This window comes from Psammomys obesus, unplaced genomic scaffold (genome assembly GCF_907164565.1).
Source record: "Psammomys obesus unplaced genomic scaffold, mPsaObe1.curated_primary_1811, whole genome shotgun sequence".
Lineage (NCBI taxonomy): Eukaryota > Metazoa > Chordata > Mammalia > Rodentia > Muridae > Psammomys > Psammomys obesus.
In genome coordinates this window covers 387049-414367 of record NW_026593286.1, presented here as the reverse complement: position 1 = coordinate 414367, position 27319 = coordinate 387049, and the positions used below count along the sequence as shown (strand labels likewise).

Below are 27319 nucleotides of genomic sequence, written 5' to 3'. Positions count from 1 at the left end.
AGATTTCTGGCTAAAGGACTGAAAAGGGAAGTCTTACGAACAGAAAAATATACCAGAGAGCTCATAGAGAGAAAGCTTGAGAAAGTTGCCCCTTAAAGTTTTATGGACTTAGGAGCTCAGCATTGAGCATATGAGTCAAAAACTGAGAACCCAGGAGCTGGAGAGATGGTTCACCAGTTAAGTACACTACCTGCAATTCCAGAGGACCTGAGCTCATTTCCCAAAACCAACATGGCAGCTCACAACTATCCATAACGCTAGTTCCAAGGGATCCAATGCTTTCTTCTGGCCTCTGCAGCTAGCATCAGGATAAGTGGACAGCTGTAGAGTTCTACTGAGGAATATCTGTGGCTCTGAAGTGGAGTTAGCACTGAGTCAGTATTCCACAGAAGACTGGATGGGACTGGCAGCCTGAATCCAGCCAGGCTTATCAGAAATACCAGTTTGCTCCACAGGACCACACTCCAACAGCACAGTGTTTTAAAAGTCTAGGATATAATCCAAAGATACTCCGATATGAAAACCCAGGGAAATGCTCACAAGCAAAAGACTGACTAAAACTGAAGTGATGTAAATATTGAACTAATCTGAGAATTGTTTGGTTGTCAGTGTGCTGGCTAGTCTTATGTCAACTTGACACATAAACTACAGTTACCTGAAAGGAGGGAATCTCAATTGATTTGAATTTGAATTGAATCTCCATAAGATTTGGCTGTAAGGCATTTTCTTAATTAGTGATTAATGAGGGAGGGCCCAGCCTGTTGTGGGTGGTGCCATCCCTGGGTGGTGGTCCTGGGTTCTATAAGAAAGCAAGCTGAGCAAGCCAGGGGAGACAAGCCGTAAGAAGCATCCCTCTTTGACCTCTGCATCAGCTCCTGCTTCCAGGATCCTGCCCTGTTTTAATTCCTCTCCTGACTTCCTTCAGTGATGAACAGTGCCTTTGGAAGTGTAAACAGAATAAACCGTTTTCTCCGCACCTTCTTTTTGGTCATGGTGTTTTAAGACAGGTTTGTGGCCTTGTGGCCTTTCTTTCTTTCTTTCTTTCTTTCTTTCTTTCTTTCTTTCTTTCTTTCTTTTTAATTCATTTTACATCCCAGTCATAGCCTGCCCTCCTTATTTCCCCACCTCCTCCTTCCCATTCCTCAGAGAAGGGGAGCCCACCCTACCCACCAACCCCAGCATATCAAGTTGATCAGGATTGAGTGCTGCTTCTTCCCCTGTGGCCTGGAGAGGTAGCCCCACCAGGGGAAAGTGATAGAAAAGCAGGCAGTGGAGTCCATGTCATTTAGTCAAGAGTGAGTCCAGATTTGAAACCTGCATTTCCCTTACTAGGAGACCCATATGAGGACCTAGCTGCCTATCAACTATATCTATGTAGGGTATGGCCATTAATTCTTAGTGTTCATCCTGGAAATGTGTTATATAGCAAAGACACTTTGCAGATATAATTAAGGGTACTAATCAGCTAACACTGAATTATTCAGGTGGCCCACCCACATGATTATAATTCTGCAGAGATCTTTCTCCAGCTGATACCAGAAGAGAGAGAGGTTAAGAACAAGGGTTTTCCCTTGTTCCTGCTAGAAGGAACCAAAGGCCAAAAATGCAGGTGGCCTGTTGGTATACCTAGGGGTTAAACTGGGCTTACGTACTTGCCTAGTCCTTGTGAGGCCCACCACAAAAAGATTTTTTTTTTTTTTTGGTTATAGAATTTTTTTTTTTTTGCATAAAATTAGAACATCTAGCAATTGTCCAAAGCACAGAGTGAAGGAAATGATAAATCTATTCAATGCCCAGATACTGAAACAAAGTGAAGATAACGCTGTTAGGTTATAAATATCAGTTATTCCAAAGAAATGTCTTGGACCATTGTCTTGCTTTTCTGTGGTGTTTGTCTGTAGGTCGTCTTCCTTTCTGCAGCTCCCATTGGTCGTGCCCAGGAAGGAAGACTGTGATCACAGAACTTTATGAGGCTTAGTTTATTTTTGGCTGATAAATGCTATAAATTAGTTGGCTTCAAAAGCACATGAACTTTCAGTTTATTTTACAATTGAGCTGCTTATAAGAGATGTGGGTTGGTAGCAGACTTGGGACTGGATCCTGGTGATAGTTCTAAAACTTACCACCAGGCATCTGCTGTCCTCATTCCAACAAATGCCTGTCTCACTCTGGCTTTTGTTGGTATGATGTATGTGTGCATACTTTGGGTGTACATACATATACGTGTGGAGATATATATATATATATATATATATATATATATATATATATATACACACACACACATACTTCAGGTGTCTTCAATCACTTTCCACCTCACTTTTTTGAAACAACCTCTCTCTTACTAAATGTGGTTTGAATGAGTGGCTCTGAAGCTCATATATTTGAACACTTAGTCCCCAGTTGGTGGACTGTTTGAAAAGGATTAGGAAGTATGTATGGGCTTTTTGGAAGAAATGTGTCACTTGGGGTGGGTTTGAGGTTTCAAAAGATTCTTGCCATTCCCAGCGTTTCGTACTCTTTCTGCATCCAGTCAAGGTGTAAGCTCTCCACCGTCCCTGTCCCAACGCCTTTGTTCTGCTATCATGGACTCTAACCCTCTGAAAAAGCAACTTCTTTTATAAGTTGCCTTGGACATGGTGTTTTATTACAGCAGTAGAAAAGGGGCTGAGACACTAAACTTAGAGCTTACAAATTAAGCAAGACTGGTAAGCCATCGAACTCCAAGGATCTGCCTGTCTCCGCTTCCCCAGCACTTTCCACGAACTTTATAGGCACAACTGAATTATTTGGCTTCTGGGGATCCAAGCTCAAATCCTCATGCTTGTATAGCAAGTACTTTTCCAATTGGGCCATTTCCCCAGCTCTTCCATGGTCTTTTAATGTCCTAATAATCTACTGACATCAGAAGTTCTTGACTGATCTCCCTGAGGTTTGAGAAACCAGTGTTTCCTGGTAGGTTCCCTTGTCAGCATATGTGTAGGGCATGACTGCAGGTGTGGTTTCTGTGGTGCTGAGGCCACGTCAGATTCCATCTGGCAGTGCAACTGTGTCTGGAGAGGAGCTTTATATGAAGGGTGTGGATGTTCACACCTGCCCGTTTGCCTAGCTAGCTGTTTCTCATCAGTTCTTTGAACCTTGCCCTGTAATATAAAAACCAACAATGTTTTTCAGCTTCTGCATATTGATTAACTTACTTGGTTACTTATTTAAAAAAAAAAACAGTTGTGCAGAATGAGGGACCCATCTCTTGCTGTACTGCAGTAGTATAGTGCAAGGTTGAGAGACTGGGTAAGAGTCTATTTATCATCAGCTATGAAAAACTATTCTGGTAAGATGGCTCAGCCAGTAAAAGCACTTGCTGCCAAACCTAACGACCTGAGTTCCATCCTTGCAACATGCATGAAAGAATGAGAGAACCTATTCCCACAGTTGTCCTAGGACCTCCACAGACACATGCTGTGGCACAAATGTGTCCACATACAAAATCACACACCAGCATAAATGTTTTTTAAGTTCATAACATTGAGTAGATTTGAAGCCTGTTGGACAAATTTCATGAAAATTATAATTATCATATTCTGTCCTGTTTGGTTAGGGAATAAAGAAGTTTGCTTCTTAACTCTCCCTTTAGGACCCAGAACTTCAAGGAAGACAGATGCTCACTGCCCAACAGCATTGTAGTCATCTCCTTACTATGGACAGTAGTAAATTGCGCCTTTGTCCAGGGAGAGCAAGGATCTTGGTAGCCAGATCAAGGCTCAAAGCTGACTCTTGCTTCTGGGTTAAGTGTTCCTTGGCAGCCCCCTCTTATTTAGTTTTTAGAGCAGTTTTTAGTGCCAAGCTTTTTATACACATTCCTATACATCTCCCACCGTCAGCAGTCCTTCCCAGAGTAGACATCCGCCACATCCCCACCATCCCCAAAGCCTTTGCCAGCTTTTAAGCTGGATTTTCCAACTGTAGAAAAGGACATGTCATAGGGGTGTTTTAAATGTTATTTTTAAATAGGAACATAACCAAAGCAGCAAAATTTGTGCTGGTACAAAATGATGGAAATTGTATCCAACTACCAGAGATATTTTTAGGAGTGGAGACTATGAAGAATTTCATTCACATGGAAAAAAAAGCTGAGAAAGTTGTTTGAGTCCCCTATATGTTTCTATTTCTTTTCATTGTCCTTTTGTGGACTTCTGGGGTGCTGCTCCAGCAGGTACTGAGACACATCAAAAGCTGAGCATGCATAGGCTCCCAGAGCCATGTGGCCTTTTTATGTTTCTGCCTAGCCTTCTTGTTTATAAGCCTTCTTATTTATTTATAACTTTATTTAAAGTTCATTCCTGTTAGAGCATATATTACATAAGGCAGATTCGGCGCATACCCCACCCCCAGTTTTCCTCATGTCAAACGAAAGCAAATGATACTGAGTGAAGGAAGCAGCCTATGATTCTGCAGCAAGAACCCAGCTGTTTGCTGCTTCTGAAGCAGTTGAGAGATCAGAGATGAAGGTTAACCAGTGTTCACAACAGTGGGATTGTCTATCAGTTATCTATTAAGTTCTTTACTTTTAATCTCTCCTAAACTTAGTAATACACTAATCCTTAAAGTCTTATCCTTAAGTCTCTGTCTCAAACTTCTCCTTGAAGCTGAGTATTTGTTAAGTAGCTAGTTCATGCTGCATTAGAATAGCAAATAGATTTGTCTTTGAAATTGTGGCAGCATGCATGCCTCCAGGTCATTGCTTACCCAAACCAGTGTGAATAAAAGTGTCTTAGGACTCTGGATCTCAGCTGTAGCTCTGTGACTTACTTTGAGTCAGATGAAAAGAAATACAGAGGTTAGTGCAGTGCTCAGAGGTGTCCCTAGTGAGACACATAATACAGGAGAGCTTTAATATCCCTCAAGCACTTCTGTGTCTTTAGTCTCATGGTAGATAAATTCACTAGTGTTAAATGAAAAGTTATAGCTAGGGAGAGAGTTAATCTGTATTGAATAAATATATATATATATATAGAGAGAGAGAGAGAGAGAGAAAGAGAGAGAGAGAGAGAGCTCATGAACTTATGGCTTAATTTTGTAGGGTTTTCTAAAGATTCATTTTATATGTGCACATATATCTAAAGATTCATTTATATTGTGCACATGCTCATGCCGGTGCCTTTGGAGACCAAAAGAGGGTGTCTGGTCCCCTGGAACTAAAGTTTCCGATGGTTGTAAGCTTCTGGGTGTGAGTGCTAGGAACTGAGCCCAGGTCCTCGTCAAGAACAACAAGCACTCTTAACCCCTGACCCATCTCTCCAGCTCCATTCATTTTGTTTTTGTGTTCAAGAGCATTTGTTCTTGCAGAGACCTGGGTTTGATTGCCAGCACCCACATAACAGCTCACAGTTGTACATAACTCCTTCCAGGAAGCCAGTGCCCTCCTCTGACCTCCTCAGGAATCGAGCATGCATGTGGTACACAGACATATGTGCAAACAAAACACTCTAAAAAAATAAACAAATCTTTAAGAAGAAAGGATAGGAGGGAGTAAGGCAGGCTTGCTGCTCTTTTGTGAACACCTAAGTTTGGGTCCCAGAACCCCCATGGTGGTTCACAACCATCTGTAACATCAGTACCAGAGGATCCAGTGCTTTCTTTTGATCTTCACACACAGGCTCCTATAGACATGTGGTACACACATACACAAATATATTTTGTAAAAAAGATCCACGTTCATTTTCCAACACCCATATGGTGGCTCATGACTGCCTATCATTCAAGTTCCAGGAGATTTGATGCCCTTTTTGACCTCAGACACTGTATGCACATGGTGCTCAGACATACATACAGGCAAAACACCTGCCTCACACAAAAAATTAAAAAAGGGCTAGGCTAGAGAGATGGCTCAGTGGCTAAAAGCACTTGTTAAAAAAACAGAACATTAGTGTGCAGGCTGGTCTTGTGACCATCTGCCTCAGTCTCCAAGATGCATGTGTATGTCACCACACTTGTGTGGCTCACTGTTGTATAAGGTGAATACTGTCTGCCCTAGGAGTACTTACTCTGTGCCCTGTGTAAGTGAGAGAGGGACTCTTATTCGTGGTGAGCTCGTAATAACTTCCCTTTCATTTCCTTTGTTTACATTTTTCCATCTTAGTGTGTACTTCTAGGCCTTGTGGTTGTCCTTGTTCATTTTCTTAAAACTGCATGGTTAGATGCAACTATTTTATATTTAAAAAAATACAATGGAAAACCTGAAGAATTTTCCACTATAGACATACTTAGAAGCTGAGCCCAGTGTTGTGCCCATTGCCCAACATGTGGGAAGCTGAGGTAGGATTGATTGAGCCATGAGCCAGGGAACATAACAGTATCCTGTCCCTGAATAAATACATATAAAAATATAAATGAAAATTATATAGTAAAAAAATTAGATAAATAGCCTCTAAAAATATTTTGACTTTATGTATTTTCAGAGTTGTAGCCTTATTTAAGGGAAGATATTGGGTGTGATGACCAGAGTAAAACACAGACCTTTCAGAAGAACTAACTTAAGTTGATCATTTTCCCATCACTGTAACAAACCACATATGGAAGAAGCCTTTGTCTCAGGTTTTAGTCCATAGTCACCTCCCCATTGCTTCTGGCTTCATAGGTGGTGAAACAGAGCTTCATGGTAGGGAGCATGTGGTGGAGTGAAGTGGCTGACCTCAACAAAGGTAGAAAGACACTGACCAGCCCTGGCTTACTTCCTTCAAGTAGGCTGCAAGGCAGTGGTTCTCAACCTTCCTAATACTGTGATCCTTTAATACAGTTCCTCAAGTTGTGGTGATCCCCAACCATAAACTTATTTTTGTTGCTACCTCATAGCTGTAATTTTGCTACTGTTATGAAATGTAATATAAATGTCTATGATTTCTGATGGTCTTAGGTGACCCCTGTTTAGTCCACAGGTTGAGAACCGCTGTCCTAACTGGATGGCATTATTGCCATGCAATTATGAACCTGTCAGTGGGTTAATCCACTATGGGGTTGGTTAGAACCCTCATAATGCAATCATTCTCAAAAGCCCATCAGATGGTAGACAGGCCTTTAACACTGGGACCTTTGGGAACAGTTCACACTCAAAACTTTAGCAGAACATTTGATGATTCAATATTTGGTAAATACTGATGAACATAGAAGTAACTGTTTGTATTTTCAACTACTTCCACTGTGGAGGCACCTTAAAGGTAGAAGTCTCAAATACATTTTAATGTAAGTGTATTTTTATTAAAAGTTTGTGAAAGTTAAATGAAAAGTTCATGTTTGTAGCTCTAAGAGCTTCAACGGCTCATGTTAACAGTGTGGGAACTACTCTTAAGTATCAGTCTTGTGGTCAGTCTTCAGTTTTATCTATGGTAGTGTATACAGTATGCTTCTTAGTGAGACAGTACAGATTTTTAATACCACTGATACTAAGTAACTACTTAGCTGGCAGACATAATGAGATCTGGTACTACCCTCAGGAGCATACAGACAGGAGAGCTTCCAAAGAATGGTAGGCTACAGCTACCTGAGCTTTACATGTAAGCAGTTGGTCTGTTCAGTGGTTTGAACTGGCTTTATATAGGAATTAAGCTGAAAAATTAACTTGGTACAATCGTGTACTACTTCATCATTTTGCTCCTCACATTTTTTAAATATTTATTTATTTGCATATGTGTGGGTGCACTGTACTTTGGCACACTTGTGGAAGTCAGAAAATGGCTTTCTCGAGTCATTTCTGTCTTTTCCACCATGTGAGTCCTGGGATGGAGATCAGGTCATGGAGCTTATGCTTACCTCAGGTTTACTTGCTGAACCTTCTCATTGGCCCTTGTGTTTTACTTTGCCAAAAGATTTTAGCCTTCTTTGATAAACTGAATGCATGGAGTACTTTTCAACCAAGATCCCTGTGGGATGTGGCTTTAAGAAGGATTTCATTGGAAATGAGTCATGAAGCTTTTAAATGTAATTCAAAGGCTACAAGATCCTTTGTTTGGTTTGTCTCGATAGTAAGATATGCATGAAGACATGAAAGGACCCTCAGCAATGGCTGGCATATGAGAGAATGGGCTGGGAAGTGAGTGAGCTTGTTGTTGTTTTCTTAGTGCTGAAGAACTCAGACCCTTGTGTAGCTCTGAGCCCCTGAGCTACAGCCCCAGCCCAAGTTTAAAAGGTTACTACAGTTAGCAGAAGACATTTGCAGTTATTTAAGAGACATAAAGTAAGTTTTGCAGACTTCATTTTTTATTGGTTTAACATCTGATGTTTGTGTCTCCCTTCCACCACTTTGGCCTGTATCTTTTGTTACGTTGTTTTACTGTTAAATATTTTTCTTGTTTTATTTTGTTTCTTTTTTAAGGTAAGTTCACTCTGAAGACCAGGCTGGCTTCAGACTCAAGAGTCTTTTGCCTCTGCCTCCTAAGTCCCCACACCCAGCTTGCTTAGTTTTGTTTTTGTTTGTTGTTTTAGAGAAGATCCCATATAGACCAGACTCCTCTAGAACTCAACCATAAATATATTTAAGAAGGAAATTTTCCACAAATAGTAAGTACCTTAGTACAAGGAAAAATAGTATTAGGAGATTCTAGCTGATACTTAGTTTGCCCTTTGTTAGAAACAGTGAGGAAATTACCTATTGGATTTAACAGCTTAAAAACAGGCTTTTCCTTTAGTGCAACAGGGAGGATTGAAAATGATCCTGATCCTTTTGGATCTTTAGTGTCATTTGTTAGATGGTCATGCATAGTGATAACAGTGTTTTGTGGTGGGTTTGAGGTGGGACACACTTTGAGAATAGTGTGGGGCAGATGTCTAGACTCACCAGATGCCTTGTCTGGGCTGTCATTTGGTGCCACAGATTCCCTCCCATATGACCAGTGGCAACTGCTCTACCCCACAAAATAAATGGAGTACAAAGCTGGCAAAGAGGAGTCTGGCTGTTTTCAGGTACTTCAGCTTCATCCCTAGTAGTGTTCTTTGCATGCTGAGCCACTGTAAAAGACAGTCCATGGCTGCTTCAGATTACTGTGAAGATGTCAAACACATGTTGATGCTATCCTATTACTTTTACTAGAAAGAACACTGTCTAGCACTTAGACCAGATTGTTAGCACACATGACTAGACTGAAGGAGGGAGACATGCTGGTTAGTCAGCAGCACTGGGAAGAGAGATAGCTATGGGTTTTCTCCTTCTCCCAGGTGATTGGTAATGATGTCACTCATGAATGGCTGAAAGTTCAGTGAGTTAATCTATGTCCCTGCCTCAGAGCACCTTGGAAAATCTTTAAGGGTTTTATTCATTTTGAAAAACTTTGTGTTCCTTATTTTAATGTAATTTAAGACTCAAACGTTTAATACAAGATATTGCGGGTTTCTGTGAACCCAATGTTTTGTTTGTTTGTTTGTTTACTAAAAATTGTTTTACTATCTAAATAATATAGTTATTTAGTGTGTTTTTGTTTTACTGTTTCCTCTACTTTCAACTAATGAAGAATGGGGGAGATAGAAGGAACATACAGAGTTTTACCGACTTCAGGGACACGCTTGGGTGCCCAAACGACCTCAGTGGGAGTCAGTACCCTGGAGCCAGAGCAGACCCTCTCACCCAGGATGCAGGAGAAACAGCTGTGCATCAGAGTGAAGCTGCTGGACAGCACTGTGGAAGTGTTTGACGTTGAGGTAAGAGGCATGGGTTTTAAGGTATGTTTTCTTCTGTGTTCTCAAGTCAAGTAATTCTGTACCAGGTTCTTATAAGACTGTGTGCTGTGTACTTATTCAAGTAACCTAGAGTTGCTTTGGTGACTACACAGCAGAGTGCTTGGAAATAGTAAATCTAAGATGACTTCCACCTAAAATTCTGATAGGATCCACTGTTTCCATTGTCTTTGTTTGTTTGATTTTTATTTTTTGGTTTTCTTTATAGCTAAAAAATATACCATAGCTAAAAATATATACCATTTGTCTGTAAATAATGCTGCTTATGAATTTATTCATGTAAATTATTTTATGTGAGCATATGTTGTAAGTTCCATGGCAACTGACAAGGAAACCAAATTGCAACATCATCTGGTAACCCCAAGGTTTAGTCATTTTGAGGACTCACCAATCTGTTTTCCAAAGCTGTGGTACTACTTTTTCATTGCCAACAGCAATGTTAAAAGGATTCTGATTCCTCCACATTCTTGAGCATTTTAATTCCAGCCATCTGAGTGGGTGTGGCATGTAGGAAATCGTTCTTGAGACAGATTGTAAGAACAAAGTGTGAGTCAGTCAAGGAGAGCCCTGTTTCTGACCTGAGTCAGCACAAGCAGAAAGAGCTTCTACAGTGCAAGGGCGTGAGGAGCTAGGAAAAAGCAAAAACAAAACAGAGTGCTTCTTCTAGCCATGAAGACCCTGAAGAGGTGGCACGAGATGAGAACAAAAGCTTATTTGTATGATTTTAAAGCATCTTAGTTTCATCTAGAGGTGTTATCAGGTTTGTAGCAGTAAGAACTGTATTGACCTCAGTGATCTTATCTGTCTTGTCTGTCTGGTTTTGATTTGGTTTAGTTTTGGTTTTGAGATACCATTTTATAATATAGTTGAAGTTGGCATAGAATTCACTGTATGTCCAAACAGTGAAACTCAGCTCAAACTCACCTATAATATTAAATACAAATTAAAGTAATAGCAGATATGGTAGTATACACCTGTGTCCCAGCACTCAGAAGGCATACCACTAATTAGAGACCAGCCTGAGCTAGAGTGAGACTGTTTAAAAAAAGCCATTACTCAACTAGAGCCACTCCCATTCTTCAGAGTTCTTTCTTCTTTTTTTAAAATAAATTAACATTTTGTGTTCTTACTTCTAGTCCAGATTTTTATATGCTTCTTGGGCTTGAGAGAGTGAACTCAGAAGCCACTTGCCTCAGGGAGGCTTTGCTGGTGGTTGAATATCTAGAACTCCAGAACCCTGAGTTAAGCTCACCAAAAGCCATGAAAGGCTCCATCACACTCAAAGTACCCAATTTATGTGGAAGTCCCACCAAGATTAAATACAGTAAACCAAGGTGTCCATGGGGACCTAGAACACCTACACTTAAAGATACTTAGAGAATTAGTGGAATCTATGACTATCAAAAACACTGACAAAAGACATCACAGCAAAATTTACAAAGTATGGTTTCTGCTTCTCAGATAAAGAATTGACACTTTATCTGAATTGACACAGATAAAGCTTCTGTGAATTGACACAACTTGCTGAAAACACTTTCTTTTTCCTTTTGGCCTTTTGCATTTCTTAAGATTTCAACAAACACGATCAGATTATCTGTGAAAAAAAGTCATTGTATCATTGCATTGTTTATAGCTTTTAATGCTGTTTTAAACATACATGCTGAGAGAAGATATTGTCTTGTTCTTAATCTTTTTTTATTAGTAAAAGTTATTTATTTATTTATTCATTCATTCATTTATTTATTTATTTATTTATTTATTCGCTTTGCATCCCAGTTGTAGTCCCCTCCTTCCTCTCCTCCCATTCCCATGGTCCCATCCTCCTTCCCTCTTTCCAGTATTCCCCCTCAATTCTACCTCCATAAAGGAGAACCCCTCCCCCTCCTAGCACATCAAATCAGGACTGAGCACATCCTCTACCACAGTGGCCTGGCAAGGCAGCATCACCAGGGGCAAGTGATCAAAACACATGCAAGCAAGTCTTTGTCAGAGACAACCCCTACTCCCCTTGCTAGAGGACCCACATGAAGACCAGGCTGTCCATATGTGCAGGGTGCCTAGGTCTAGTCCATACAGCACCTTTGGTTGGTGTTTCAGTCTCTGCAAGTCACCCTAGGCCCAGGTTAGTTGGCTCTGTTGGTTTTCTTGTGGAGATCCTGTTCCCTCCTGGTCCTTATATCTTTCCTCCCACTTCCACAAGACAACCTGTGCTTCGCCCAGTGCTTGGCTGTGAGTCTCAGCATTTGTTTCTATCCATTGCTGGGTGGAGCCTCTCAAAGGACAGCTAAGCTGCTGTCTGTAAGCATAGCAGAGTGTTGTTAATAGTGTTAGGAGGTTGCTGTCTCCCATGGTGTGGCCAGGCATTGGTTGGACATTCTCCCAATCTCTGCTCTGACCTTATCCCTGCACATCTTGTAGGCAGGGTAAATTTTGGGTTGAAGTTTTTGTAGGTGAGTGGGTGTTCCCCTCCCTCTACTTGGAGTCCTGTCTGATTAGTGAGTGGCCTCTTCAGTCTTCATGTCCCCTGCTAGTAAGGGACTTTGCTGGAGTCACCTCCATTTCTTCCCAGAAGCCTATCCTGCTGTAGGTCCCCAGCCTGTCTCAGAGATGCCCCAGGCCATGGTTTTTCTTCTTTCTGCATGCCTTCTGTCCTCAACCCCAGTTACCTTCCCCACCCCTTCTCCTACCAAGTTCCCTCCCTCCATCTACTTCAGATATTTATTTCCTGTTCTGAATGAGATTCAGCATCTTCCCTTGGGCCCTTCTTGGCTCCTTTGAGTCTGTGGGTTATAGTATGGTTATCCTGTACTATAAGTCTAATATCTGCTTATAAGTGAGTACCTACCATGTGCGTCTTTCTGGGTCTGGGTTACCTCACTCAAGATGATCTTTTCTAGTGCTATCCATTTGCCTGCAAATTTTATGATTTCCTTGTTTTTAATAGCTGAGTAGTATTCCGTTGTGTAAATGTACCACAGTTTATCCATTCATCAGTTGGGGGACATCTGGGTTGTTTTCAGTTTCTGGCTCTTACAAATAAAGCTGCTATGAATATAGTTGAGCAAATGTCCTTGTTGTATGATAGAGCATCTTTTGGGTGTATGGACAGGAGTGTTATTGCTGGGTTTTGAGAGAGAGCTATTCCAAATTTTCTGAGAAACCTCCAGATTGATTTCCAAAGTGGTTGTACAAGTTTGCACTCCCACCAGCAATGGAGGAGGGTTCCCATTTCTCCACATCCTTGCCAGTCTGTTCTGTCACTTGAGTTTTTGATCTTAGACATTCTGACAGCTGTAAGATGGAATCTCAGAGTCGTTTGATTTGCATTTCTCTGAGGACTAAAGTCCTGTTCTTAATCTTAAGGCAAAACATTTATAGTTTCATACTTAAGTATATTGTTTGTTGTTGGGTCTTGTAGATGCCTTTAACATGTTAAGAAGCTGCCATCTGTTCTAGTTAAGTGAGAGTTCTCTGCTTCTCTTTAAAACCATTTTAAATTTGCCGGATTTTTGCATTAATTGGAATTCTTTATTACTTTCTGTTTTGAGAAAGGGTCTGGCCTACAACTCACTGTGTAGACCAGGTTGGTCTTAAACTCAGACCTGTCTGCCTCCTGGGTGCTAGGACTCAAGTGATGTATCACCACAGCCTGGTCATTTGCATTTCTTTTAGTCTATTGATATTACATAAATTACATTGTATAGTTTTTTAATACTAAATCAATATTTTATGTTTTATCTCTGGCTGGATCTGTTATATCAGTCTTGTGGAGAAGTTCTTGCTTGCTCTTATAGTGTCTTAGCCTATCTTTGATAGTGGCTAATACTAGGCTAGGATAACTGTTTTCTTTTTCTTTTTCTCCTCATGCACAATTACTGTTAGACTAGCATAGCCAGTTTTTGGTTATCGTTTTTGCATACCAGTTACAGATTAGGAGGACCCATGTTAGTATTATCTGACTCTTCATCATTGCCCTTAAAACCAGACTTACCTCCAAGAGCTAGAGGTTGCAAGTTCAAGTCATACTTCCAGCCTGTTCTCTTCTCAGTCTTTGATCAGCATGCTAGTCATCTGGTCACAGCCTTTCAATGGCTTCTTCTCTTCTTGCACACAGAATATAATATAGGTTTACTAAGGTAGCCTGTGAAGCTCTTTGATCTCACAGTGCCTTCCTTTGGGGATTCCGGTTTTTTTGTTTGTTTGTTTGGTTGGTTGGTTGGTTGTTGTTGATTTTTTGTTTTGTTTTTTTAGGTTTTGTAGGTTTTTGAGGCAGGGTTTCTCTGTCTAGCCCTAGCTATCCTGGAACTCTCTCTGTAGAGCAGGCTGGACTTGAACTCACAGAGATCCACCTGCCTCTGCCTCCCAAGTGCTGGGATTAAATGTGTGTGCCACTGTTGCCCAGCTCTTCCTGGGACTTGTATTGTAGCCTCTCATTTTTTATCCTCTGAACACAGACACCAGCACATCCTGGAATCCCCAACTTTTCATGTCTCACTACGCTGGCTATTTTTTGTCAAGTTGGCACAAGCTACAGTCATCTGAGAAGAAGGAACCTTAACTGAGAGAATGCCACCACACAGTTGGCCTGTGAGCAAGCCTATGGTACATTTTCTTCATTAATGATTGATGTGGATGGGCCCATGCCATTGTGGATAGTCCCACTTCTGAGCAGATGGTCCTGCGTTGTTCTTACAGACTAAGCAAACCATGAGGAGCAACCCAGTAAGCAGTGCTCCTCCATTGCCTTTGCTTCAGTTTCTGCCTCCCAGTTTCTGCGTTGAGTTCCTGCCTAGTTCCTTCTGGATGATGGACTGACTATAAACTGTAAGGTGAAATACCTTTTTTCCCCAAGTTGCTTTTGGTCATGATGTTTTGTGACAGCAATAAAAACCCCTAGCTAATAAATTCACACATTCCTCCTTCCTGCCTTTCTTCCTTCCTTCCTTCCTTCCTTCCTTCCTTCCTTCCTTCCTTCCTTTCTTCCTTCCTTCCTTTCTTTCTTTCTTTCTTTCTTTTTTTAGTTTTTTGAGACAGGGTTTCTCTGTGTAGCCTTGGCTATCCTGGACTTGCTTTGTAGACCAGGCTGGCCTCAAACTCACAGGGATCCACCTACCTCTGCCTCCCTCCCTCCCTGTTTCTTCCAACACTTATTTTGTAGCTAAATCTTATTTATCTTTCAGGAATCTGCTGAAATGTCACTTTCTTTGGATGGATTCTTGTGAACCTCCATCAACGTATCCCCTTCCTGATTATTATACTTAAGTGTCTTGACACTTATGGATGTGGTATTTGGTTGTTCGAAGGTCAGTCAGTGGCTGCTTTTCTGATCTGGAAAAGTCTTACTTGTTTTAGTTAATTAAATGAGTTATATGGTAGTAAACACTGAAGTCTGGTCTCTACTCTAAAAGGTTTTAGTTTTGAGCCCTAAGTTTATTTTATTTATTTGAATATTTTTGAGACAGGGTTTCTCAGTGTAGTCCCTGGCTATCCTGTAACTATCTCTATAGACCAAGCTGGCCTCGAACTCAGAGATCTGACTGCCTCTGCCTCTGAGTTCTGGAAATAAAAGTGGTGTCATGGCAACAAATCTTAGGTTTTTTTTAAAACCAGGATTTTGATACTCCCATTCATAGACATCATTTATAGAAAGACACTTCGTTACCAGAATTTTATAAGATGATAAGTGCAGCAAGATATACTTCATGGTTCCTCAGAGTGAGTGTGACTAGACTGAAATGCCTCTGTTTGTGTAGAACACACTTACTGCAGTGAAGCAAGAGAAAAGGAAATCTTTACAGCAGATTCTGGGTGGAGTGCCCTGTGTGTGGATGTAGGCTTCAGTTATTATTTTTACTTTAGTGGACCTTTGATCCTTAAAAATGTGGATATTTGGTTACCAAAGACTAGTCAGTGGCTGGTTTTCTTATCTAGGAGAGTCTTTGTTTTGGTTCATTGAATGAGTTGTGTGTGGTCGTTTATCAACACTGAAATCTGGCTTCATCTCTAGACAATCTTAATTTTGGACCATAACTCTATTTCAGAACCTCATAGTTATGTATCAACTTGCTTTGTTCTATATGATAAGCTGTGGAGTAGAAATGCTTTCAGCTCTAGCACTGACAGGTAGACAATGTCCAACTCTGTCACTCTTAGAATGAAGGGAGAGGTTCAATGGGTACCTAAGACCTCATGTAGAGAGGTCCTCTCTAAACTACAGAGTGTAGGATGTCTAGGGCAAGGTATGTGTTCATTGGTTCATAATTTTCTCTTTTAAAACTTAGTATGAGGGGATAACTATTACCTGAAAGTTATTGCAGCAAAAGTGGCATATAATGATTAAAAGAGTCATTGGGGCTGAGGATATTGTTCAGTAGTAGAGCACTTACTAGAATGTACAAAGCCCTAAGTTTGACTCTCAGCGCCATGCTAGAAACCCCACAACAAGTGAGCAAACAAAAAATAGGTCTAGTGATATGTTTCTGAAATCTCAAAAAGCTTGGGAGTCTGAGGTAGGGGGATTGCCATAAATTTGAGGTTAGCCTATACTACATACTGAGTACCAGGTTGGCCAAGGCTACCTGTCTCAAAAAACAAAGCTTGGCAGTATTGTTGCACACCTTTAATCCCAGCACTAGGGAACAGAGAGGCAGGTGAATCTCTGAGTTCAAGGCCAGCCTGATCTACAAAGCAAGTTCCAGAACAGCAAAGGCTACACAGAGACGCACCTGTCTCAAAAAGCAAACCAAACAACCAAAACAAAACAACAATAACAACAAAACAAAACAAAATGATCTTGAGTAAGGCTTGGTGGCAATAGCCTTTAGTCCTGGCACTGGAAAGGCAGAAGCAGTCAAATCTCTGAGTTCCAGATGAACCAGGGCTACATAGAAAGTCCGTGGAAAGATGGCTCAGCATTAAAAAACACTCACTGACTGCTCTTCCAGAGGACTGAGGTTTGATTCGCAGTACCTACTTGGTGGTTCACAACCATCTATAACTCTAGTCCCAGAGAATCTGGCATGTTCTTCTGGCCAGTCATCAGGTGTGAATGTGGTACACAAGCACTCACTCACAGAAAATAAATAATAAAGTAGTAAAATATCTAAAAAATAAAGACTGTCTCAAAAGAAAAAAAAGGAAGGAAGGAAGGGCTGTGAAGCAGGATGCAGATGGGATGGATGTCCTAACCCTTCACTGAGAAATGGGGACCAAGCTCTAGTGAGCAGTCAGATTTTTTTTTTGTTAGTACTACAACATTTTGTCAAATTTCAGTGTATTTCAGTACACATGTGTTCAAAACTTTAGGGTAGGCTTTCAGTTTCTTTGTTTAAGAAATATAAGTTGTCAGGTTTGAATCCTAGGGCTCAGGCAGAGGCAGGCTAGCCAAGGCTACATAGTGAGGCTGTCTTTAGAAAAGAGAGAAGAAAGGTACAGAAGCAGGCTGGAAATGTAGCTGCATTGAGCATGCTTGTTTGTTACACATAAATAGGCTGTGGTAGGGCACGTGTAATCACTGCCCATCATCCCAGCATTCAGTATGATCAGAAGTTCAAGGCCATCTTCAGATGCTCAGTGAGTTCAAGGCCCGCATGTGCAAATGAGACCCCCATCAAAATAAACAAAAGTGAATTGCATAAGCATTAGTTTAACTATGTGACAAAGACAGATTCTCAATCATGAAGTTGCCTGCTAGAATACAAATTTTGTCTTCCAGTAAAAGCTTAATGCTTTCATTCTGACCAGGAAAAAATAGTCAGAATTCCAGAAAGTATTGCAGACAGATGTTTGCCATTTCTCCCACGTGATCATCCTAAATATGGCAAATAAGCGGCCTTAGAATTCATTTTGGTCTGACCTCAGAAGAAAAAGCTAGTAATTTAGCATCTTAACTTCAGAGGTAATGTTGGTGTTTTGCAAAAGTTCTTAGAAGATTTGATGATACATAGCTGTTATATGACTCTGCCCTAGATCTTAAAACCTGTGATTTTATCATGGAAAATTGAATCTTTTTTTAATCCTAATGCTAGGAATGTGGTTGGGCGGTGCATGGCAGAGACGTTGACATTCTTATTCTTAGCTTTTCAGATTGTGGTGTTGGAACTAGCTCTCTGCACCAGCTGCCCCCACCTAACAACAGCAAACGCCCAGGGTCAGCCTGTGCTTTATTAGAAAGTAATGAACCCTTTTGGAGAAGTTAGATGAGAAAATGGAGAATGGGGAAATGTTATCGTGCTTATCCTGGTACCCCTGAAAATCTTTCAATCACAGTTTATAAAAAATACTACAGTGATTCAGTCTCTCAGCAGAGGGTATAGAAGTGAAATTTGTTGGTTAGATCCCAGCTTCTTTAGCTGTGGGTCACAACCCCATATGGAGTCATGTAACTTAAGGTGCACATTGTGAAAAAATGTGGCAACAGTGAAAGATTTCTTAATGCACAGTGACCAAAAGGTAATTCAAAACCGAATGTGCATAATGAGTAAAGTGTTCACCCACGGTATATTGCAGAACTTCATTGCTGCCCTAGTTCTGAACACAGCATGCATGCTTTACACTGCATGTGCTTCACATCATGCAAGGCCAGTGAACGCCTGAAAAGCCTCAGCTCAGTTTTGAGGCTGTTGTATACATGACAGTGTTTTTATTATACATTCAAAGTTTTTCGTGTCTATAGAAGTATAATGGCTTAATTATAGAAAACATAGTTTTCTATGCCATAGTTTTTCAGCATGTATTAAATTAGTATGTCTTTGGATTACATTGTGTTAGAATGTTTGTGTTGATGACCTGAGTTTCTTTTAAAACTTATTAAGTGAACTTTGTAGAATTAGGTTAGAATTTCCAACAGTTTCTCAAGTGGCTGTAAACATTCTTCCATTTTTGTGCTGTACATTAATGCAAATTATCATTCTCAGCATTAATGACTACAAAATCAAAATATCATTCAACTGTGAAAAACATTGAAGATGCTCTGTGTCCTGCAGTACCAAATATTCAACCAAGATTTAATTCTTTATGTAAAAAGTAAATATGCACTGGGCTGTGGTAGTCCACACACCTTTAATCCCAGCACTCAGGAGGCAGAGGCAGGCAGATCTCTATGAGTTTGAGATCAGCCTGGTCTTCAGAGTGAGTTCCAGGACAGCCAAAGCTAAACAGAGAACCCTGTCTTAAAAACATACATACACATACATATATACGTACATACATATGTACACACATGTGCACATTTGTCTCCTTCTGTTTAAATTTGCTTTTGTCCTTAATAAATGAGAAATTATTTGTATCCCAAAGAATTTTTTTGAGGGGAAGGTTGAGTTTTGCTGTGTAGCTCTGGCTGTCCGAGAACTAGCTCTGTAGACGGGCTGGCCTCCAACTCGGAGATCACCACCTCTGCCTCCAGGTGCTGGGTGTGCACCACCCCCACCTGGGCAGTTATTTTTAAAATGGAGTTCTTTGTAATGTACTGGTGAACACCTGTTCTATGCCTGTATAATTGATCGTGAACGCTCTATTGGGTGAGAGGGGAAGAAGCAGCCCTGAGTTAGGATTTCTTGTCTGGTGGTACTGTCCCCTCATCACCAAGGATTCTAGCACTTAGGGTGATTTATCTCTTCATTACCAGCAGGGGACAGGACTTCTCCCAGGAGCACAAGAGGCAGCTGTTCCTTCTGAGCTATAAGCCCCAATCAAGAACCTCTGTGCTAAAAAACAAAACAAAACAAAAAACATAAACAAAAAAAACTTTGCTTTCCTTTTACTTGTGTGATCAAGAAAGAAATTAATACATGAGAGGCTTGTACTTATTTTTACCTACATCTTAATCTTTGAATTCTCACTACCTTTCTGTTTTTTGCATCTCTTTTTGATATTCAGGCACCTACATTCTTGGCCCAAGTTCTCACAGATAGGCTGTCCTGGCTAGTTTTATGCTGACTTGACACAAGCTTAAGTCATCTTAGAGGAAGAAACTCCAAATTAAAAAAAAAAAAAAAAAAATTCCTCCATACAATTTGGCCTTAGGCAGGCAAGCCTGTTAGGCATTTTCTATCTTTCCTATTTATTTATTTATTTATTTATTTATTTATTTACTTACTTACTTACTTACTTACTTATTTACTTATTCACTTCACCACCTGATCCCAGCCTCCTCCCTCCTCTCCTCCCAGACCCACCCTCATGCCCCCTCCTCTACTGTCCCCTCCTTCTTCTCAGAGAAGGGGAGACTCTTAAGGGGTACAACCCACCCTGGCACCTCAAGTCACAGCAGGACTAAGCGCACCCTTTCCCACTGAGGCCAGATATGGCAGCCCAGCTAGGGGAGAAGGGATCCAAAGGCAGACATCAGAGTTCGAGACAGCCCCGACTCCCATTGTTAGGGACCCGTGTCACAGCTGCTGCACATGTGTAGGGGCCTAGGTCCAGCCCATGCATGCTCTTTGGTTGGTGGTTGGTTCAGTCTTCAATTGGGAGTTGATGAGCTCCCATGGGCCCATGCTAATTTACTCAGTAGGTCTTGTGGTGTCATTGACCTCTCCAGCTCCATCTAGCCTTCTGCCCACTCTTCCACAAAACTTCCCAAACTTGGCCTGTTATTTGGCTGTGGGTCTCTGTATCTGTTTCCATCAGCTACTGGATGAAGCCTCTCAGAAGACAGTTATGCTAGCCTCCTGTCTGCAAGCACAGCAGTGTAGCCATGATGGCAGAGATGGGAGTTATGCATGGGCTCAATAATGTGAACTTTATTTGTCAAGGCTGACCTGGCTACAGCTGCTGCTGAATGCCAGATCTGTAAACAACAGAGACCAACACTGAACCAGTATGGCATCATTTTTCAGGGTGGCCAGCCAGTGACCTGGTGGCAAGTTAGGTACATTGAACTACTTCCTTCATGGAAAGGACAATGCTTCATCCTTACTGGAGTAAATATTTATTGTGGTTATAGATTGGCCTTTCTAACATGTAATTCTTCTGTCAAAACTACCACCAATGGACTTAGAAATTGCTTTATCTGCCAGGCTTGGTGGTGCATACCTTTAATCCCAGCACTCAGGAGGCAGAGGTAGGTGGATCTCTGTGAATTCGAGTCCAGCCTGGTCTACAAAGAGAGTCCAGGACAGCCAAGGTTATGTCATGGTTTTCCACACTGTATTGCTTTAACCAAGAAACTAACTTCCCATCCAGAGAAGTATGGCAGCAGACACATACTCATGGAATCCATTCATTTTACCATACTCCCCACCATCCTGAAGTAGCTGGCCTGATAGAAAGATGGAATGGCATTTTGAAGACAGTTACAACACCAATTAGGTGTCACTAGCCCAAACGACTGCGGCAGGGTCATCCAGAAGGCACTGTACACTTTGAATCAGTGTCCAATCATGGCCCAGTTTCTCCCATAGCCAGGATTTGTGGATCCAGGAGTCAAGGGGTAGAAATGGGAATTGTTCCACCTTGTGGTACATTAGGGAAGTTTTTGCTTTTTTGTTCCCATTACCCAGAATTCTGCTGGCCTGGACATTTTGGTTCCAGGAAAGGGAGCACTCCTGCCAGGACATGGATCATCCACTGGAGCAGGGGGAAGGTAGGTTGTGTCACCAGCCATGTCTGCTGTTATTTTACCTGCAGTGCCCACATGCTCATTAATCTTTGCATCAACTTTTATCTCTGGGCCTGGTCAGGACCAAGTTTTACACATCAGCCTTTAGCCAACTGCATCTCTGCCAGTTTGCAAATCGGGGGGAGAGATTTGGTAGGACAAACTTGGTCAGGTGTCACATCTAGACGTGCAGATACAAGGATTGAGAGTCACTAACACTAGCCTCCTGAGGGCAGGGAGATTGTGGGCCTGCTTGTTTCCATAGGTTTTCCCTCAGCTGCCCAGAACATACACCTGTAGGATTCACAGTGCTTTCAGAAGTGCCTGCCTCCCTTTGCTGTTCTGATTACACAGGAAGAAATGGGTAGATCTAGCTGTTTTGCTGCCTCCTAAGAGGTGTGAGAGGTTCCTAGTGCTCAGCTATACCTAGCAAACTTGCCACACACATTCTTTTGTGTCTTCATGTGTGCATTTATACTTCTGCATTGGGAGTTACCTATCTTTAATTGCTCCCAAGGTATTGCAGGATTGCTCTGGAAAGTAAGCTGTTTTATAGTCTCTTGATCCCACAGGAGTGTTCCAAACTTTGGTCCCTTTTCGCTAATTTCCTCTGTGGATGTGCTGGTTTTTCTTTCCCAGCTTTTCCAGAGCCTTACTATGCTGCTAGCTCCTACTATCCACCACCTGGCCTACTGTGGGAACCTGTAACCAGGTTACTTGAGGCCTGCCCCAGTCACTGCCTCAGCCATGTAGACTTCAAGTGTTGCTCCCCTGAAGTAGTCCACCTCGTATCCTTCAAAGCCCAGTGGCAAACAGGTGGACATTGAGTTGTTGAGAACTTCCTAAGTACTGTAGACTGGACAGTAGGCTGTGGCTGTGAGAAGAGTTTGTGGGCTTGAGAGTAGGACCCTTCAATCACAAAATACAATTGCCTGTCACACAGTCTGTCCAAGACCTTCTGCTGAAGCCATTTTTTTCTAAGCCACACTCATTTCCCCCATTCACTTTTAGGCAGAAAACCTCTCTCTCCTCCTCACATTTTTCCATTTCAGCTTCACCTCAGCTGTGGAGCCTTTCTATGTCATATCAGCCCTGCTTACATTTAGCTCTTTTTTAAAATTTAAAAAGTAAATTCTAAACTAGGCATAGTGGTGCATATCTGCAATCCTAGCACTTGGGATATTAGGGCAAGAAGATGGCGAGTTTGAGACCATCTGAACTACATAATGAGATTGTGTCTTTAGTAAAATTGCTTTATTCTGCTATCTAACACTTTTAAGTAACCAAAAAGGTAGCCAAGATTTTCCCAGAAAGCAGAGGGTACAAATATAGTCATCTCTCTCCCTTCAAACAGCACTCTGTTTTTCTACCTTATGGGATATAATATACTTTTAAATATTTGTAGGGACAATTCTGGAATTTTGGTTTCTTTAAAAAACACAAATATTTTAAGAATATGTTTCCATCTTAATCCCAGATGTTGGGATATGGGGCTGCTTTGGACTGCTCACAGCAACTGACTATGATTTGCCTCTTGCTTTAGCAGAGGCACAGTTTTGCCAGCTACCAATTGTGCGACATTTGTAATTCTGGGAACTTTTCAGAGGATATATAAATGCTAGGACACCAACAGGCAATGTGGGTTGTTCGTCATTTTGGGGGGTTGATTGTGATTTGTTAGTAGTAGTGCTCAGAGAAGAAACAAGAAAAATAATAGACTGAAGGATCTCTCTCTCTCCCTTCTATCCTTCTTTCTCTCCTATTTGGTGATGGGGGTGAAATCGGGGGGGGAGGGAGAACCCACAAAGTAGCAAAGTCCAGCTAGAAATGTCATCTATTATTTTATAAGCAATGTGTCCCCATTTGGGTTATACTTGCACTGGCAAGTTCTTGGCTTTCTAGAATGTGCTGTCCCTCGGAAAGCCTCAGAAAGGCAACTGTATACAGTCGTCACATCCATATGCCACATGCTGTTAACATAGTATCTCAGGACTCCTCTGACTTAAGATTTACAGAGGGTTCATCTAAAAAAATAATTGTTACAGCTGGCCATAGTGGCACATACATTTAATACCAGTACTTGAGAAGGAGAGGCAAGCACATTTCTCTTGAGTTTGAGGCCTATATAGCAAGCCCTAAACAACTAGAATGACATAGGGAGTGCCTATCTAAAAAACAAAAACAAAACAACAAACAAACAAAACAAAAAACCGAAGAATTATTCCCATTATGCAAGTCATATAATTCACTGTAGAAACCTAGAAACTCTCCATAGCTACCCCCACAAGTGCTGAAGTGGACAGCCATCTAGATTTCTAGGGAGCCTTCTCTCCTTTTATATCAGCACATATGGGAATTAAATGAAATTGGGAATTGTCTTAGCCGGGTTTCTATTGCTGTGATAAAACACAATGCCAAAAGTAACTTGGGGAAGAAAGGGCTTATTTCACCCTTATTGCGTAGAAGTCCATCACTGAGAGAGGCCAGGGCAGGGACCTGGAGGCAGGAGCTGATACAGAGGGTGCAGCATTAGGAAGGTTGAGAACCACTGCCATAGAGGATCACAGCTTACTGGATTGCCCTTCATGGCTTCCTCAGCCTGCTTTCTTACAACACCCAGGACCATCAGCCCAGAGGTGGCACCATCAAAAGTGAGTTAGGCCCTCCCACATCAATCATCAATCAAGAAAATGCAGTACAGCCTTTTCCACAAGCCATACTGGTGGGGGCATTTTTTTCACATGAGACCAGAAGAGCGTGTTGACTCCCCTGAGACTGGGATTAGAATTCTCAACCTTGATGTCAGAGCTGGGAATTAAATTTACTACTAAACCATTTCCTTTTAAGGCCAGTGAGGTATCTTAGCAGGTAAGGACACTTGATGCCAGCAGTGGCAACCTGAGTTCAGTCTCTAGGGCCCACATGGTAGAAGGAGACAACTGACTCTCTTGAGTTGTCCTTTGACTTACACAACCACACAGTGGCACCAACATACATGTGTGCATACACACATAAGTAAATAAATTCACTAATATCCAAACATCCAAAGTGTTCTTTGGATAGTGGCTCATGTCTTTTAATGCCAGCACTCAGGAGAGCAGAAACAAGTGGATCTCTGGGAGTCTGAGGCCTGGTCTATAGAGCAAGTTCTAGAACAGCTGAGGCTAGCCTGGTCTACAGAGGGAGTTAGTTCTAGGATAGCCAAAGCTACACAGAGAAACTTTGACACAGAGAAACCCTGTGTCAAAAACAAAAGAAAAAAGTATTCTTGGTTTTATAACTCTCTTAGGGTTTTATTGCTGTGAAGAGGCACCATGACCATGGCAATAAAGGAAAACATTTGATTGGGACTGGCTTAGTGTCACAGGTTTAGTCGGTTATCATCATGGCAAAAAGCATGGCAGTGTGCAGGCAGACATGGATAGAGTAGCTGATAGTTCTACATCTTGGTCCATAGGGAGCAGAAGGAGCCTGTGTGCCACACCGGAAGTAGCTTGAGCATAGGAGACCTCAAAGCCCATCCCCACAGTGACACACTTCCTTGAATAAGGCCACACCTATTTCATCAAGGCATACCTCCTAACAGTGTCAGTCCTTATGGGCTAGCTGTTCAAACACATGAGTCTATGGGGGTCATACCTATTCAGACCACTACAATAACTTTACTTGATTTTTAAATTTTATTTATTGTCTGGTGTGTGTGTATGCACATGCATGTAGAGGTCAGAGAACAACTTGTGGGAATTGGCTTTCTTCTTCCACCTCAGGTCCATGGATCAAACTCAGGTCTTCAGGATTGCACAGCAAATACTATCACCTATTATTTCACTGACTAACTGTAGTTAAGAGGTATTTGTAAACCACCACGTAGATGCTGGGAACCAAACCCAGGTCCTCTGTAAGAGCAACAAGTGCCATTTCTCTACCTTCTCCTTTCCCACTCTTCTCCCACTCCGATCTTTATTTATTTATTTTATTTTTAAGTTTTTTTTTTCTTTATTATGTATACAGCATTCTGCTTGCACACCAGAAGAGTGCATCAGATCTCACTGAGGATGGTTATGAGCCACCATGTGGTTGCTGGGAATTGAACTCAGGTCCTTTGGAAGAACAGCCAGTACTCTTAACCTCTGAGCCATCTCTCCAGCCCCTATTTTTATTTTTTATCATTTTATAATGATTTAATATATATTAACTCAGTTTAAACTATATCATAGCAAAGCTTTCTAAATTTCCTGTTTATATAAGGCTGAAACAATTGCTTAAATGATTTGTGCTTATGATGTTCATTCTATATTTCAATAAGGAAATTCTTATTAAATTTTTATTAATTTATTTACTTTACATCTCAGTAGGAAATTGCCTCCCTTCTCTCTTCCCACTCCCTCCCTGTCACCTTCCTTTCTTCCTCAGAAGGGAAGCCTTCCCATGGGTATTAACCGACCTTGGCATATCAAGTAGGACTAGACCCACTTTATATTGAGGCTAGACAAGGCTGTCCAGTTAGGGGAAAGGGATCCAAAGGCAGGCAACAGAGTCAGAGACAACCCTGCTCCTGCTATTAGAGGTCCCACATGTGAGTCAAGGTACATGTCGGGTGTGGGTTGCCCAGAACCCTCTCATGCATGCTCTCTGGTTGGTGTTTCAGTCTCTGTGATCCCCTGTGGGCCCAGGCTAGTTGATTCTATCGATTTTCTTGTGGTGGCCTTGACCTCTCTGGCTCTTTCAATCCTTCCTCCCCCTTTTCCACAAGCTTCTTGATGTCTTCCTAATGTGTGGCTCTGGGTCTCTGCATCTGTCTTCATCAGCTGCTGGGTGAAGACACTCAGATGACTGTTACGCTCGCCTTCTGCCTACAAGAATAGCAGAGTGTTATTAATAGAGTCAGGGGTGGGTTCCCTCAAATGGCAACTCAGGGTGGGCCAGTCGTTAATTGGCTGGGTCAAAGGTTTTGTGTGTGGGCTGGTGTCTCCCTCCCTCCACTGGAAGTCCTACCTGACTACACGAGGTGGCCACTTGAGGCTACATGTCCCCTGCTGCTAGGAGTCTGAATCTTAATTTTTTTTAATATAAATAATAGAAATTCCTTAAGTGTGATGATTATTTAATTATGTATTTAATGTGGTTAACCGATAAAATTGCTATTATATGTAAATTTTAACTTATAAAGTAGAATGTATAATTGTCTTAAAAAATTTTTAAAGGCCAGGCGGTAGTGGTGCATGCCTTTAATCCCAGCACTCGGCAAGCAGAAGCAGGTTCTGAGTTCAAGGCCAGCCTGGTCTACAGAGTGAGTTCCAGGACAGTTAAGGCTACACAGAGAAACTATGCTTTAAAAACAACAACAGCAAAAAATTTAAAAAGATAATCTTAGGAATTTTACATCAAGTCTTGTGAAACATAATATCTTAAAAAAAACTTTCTTACCTACTTAAAGAAGTCACATTTAAAGATAACTAGGAATAACATTAGGTTTTATGATGGCTTATCTTGGTTGTTAACCTCACTACCTCTGGAATCAACTAAAACCCTGGTAGCTGGTTATGCCTGAGAAAGATTTTCTTGTACTCTGAATCTGGATTGTTTGAAGTCAAAAAAACTTCGAATCTGGTAGCAGACTACAAAAGGACATGAGAGAAGGAAGCTTTTGCTTTTAGCCTGCTTGCCTCCACTCTTGCTGACTTGCTGCTGAGGCATTTTCTTCACTGGTATTAGAACCTGCTTCTTCAGGATTCCAACATAGACTAAAGACCAGCTGAGACATTCAGCACAAACAGCCTTTTGTACTAAATAATTAACTGGATTCTTAGCCTTTCCATCTGGAGATAGCCACTGTTGGACTAGCCAGATCACAATTTGTAACCTGCTCTTAGTAGATCCCCCTTTGTGTGTGTGTGTGGTGTGTGTGTGTGTGTGTGTGTGTGTGAGAGAGAGAGAGAGAGAGAGAGAGAGAGAGAGAGAGTTCATTCTATCAGTTCTGTTACTCTAAAGAAACCT

General features: G+C 41.4%; 1 protein-coding gene across 1 annotated transcript in view; it reads left to right on the top strand.

Moving 5' to 3' along the window:
- Window positions 1–27319, top strand: part of Farp2 (FERM, ARH/RhoGEF and pleckstrin domain protein 2) — a 104540-nt gene that overhangs the window by 7634 nt on the left and 69587 nt on the right. Inside the window, exon 2 of the mRNA XM_055616623.1 lies at window positions 9501–9687. Within this exon, the coding sequence (XP_055472598.1) occupies window positions 9502–9687 (186 nt within the window). The 5' untranslated portion in view covers window position 9501. The remainder of the gene's footprint in view (window positions 1–9500; window positions 9688–27319) is intronic.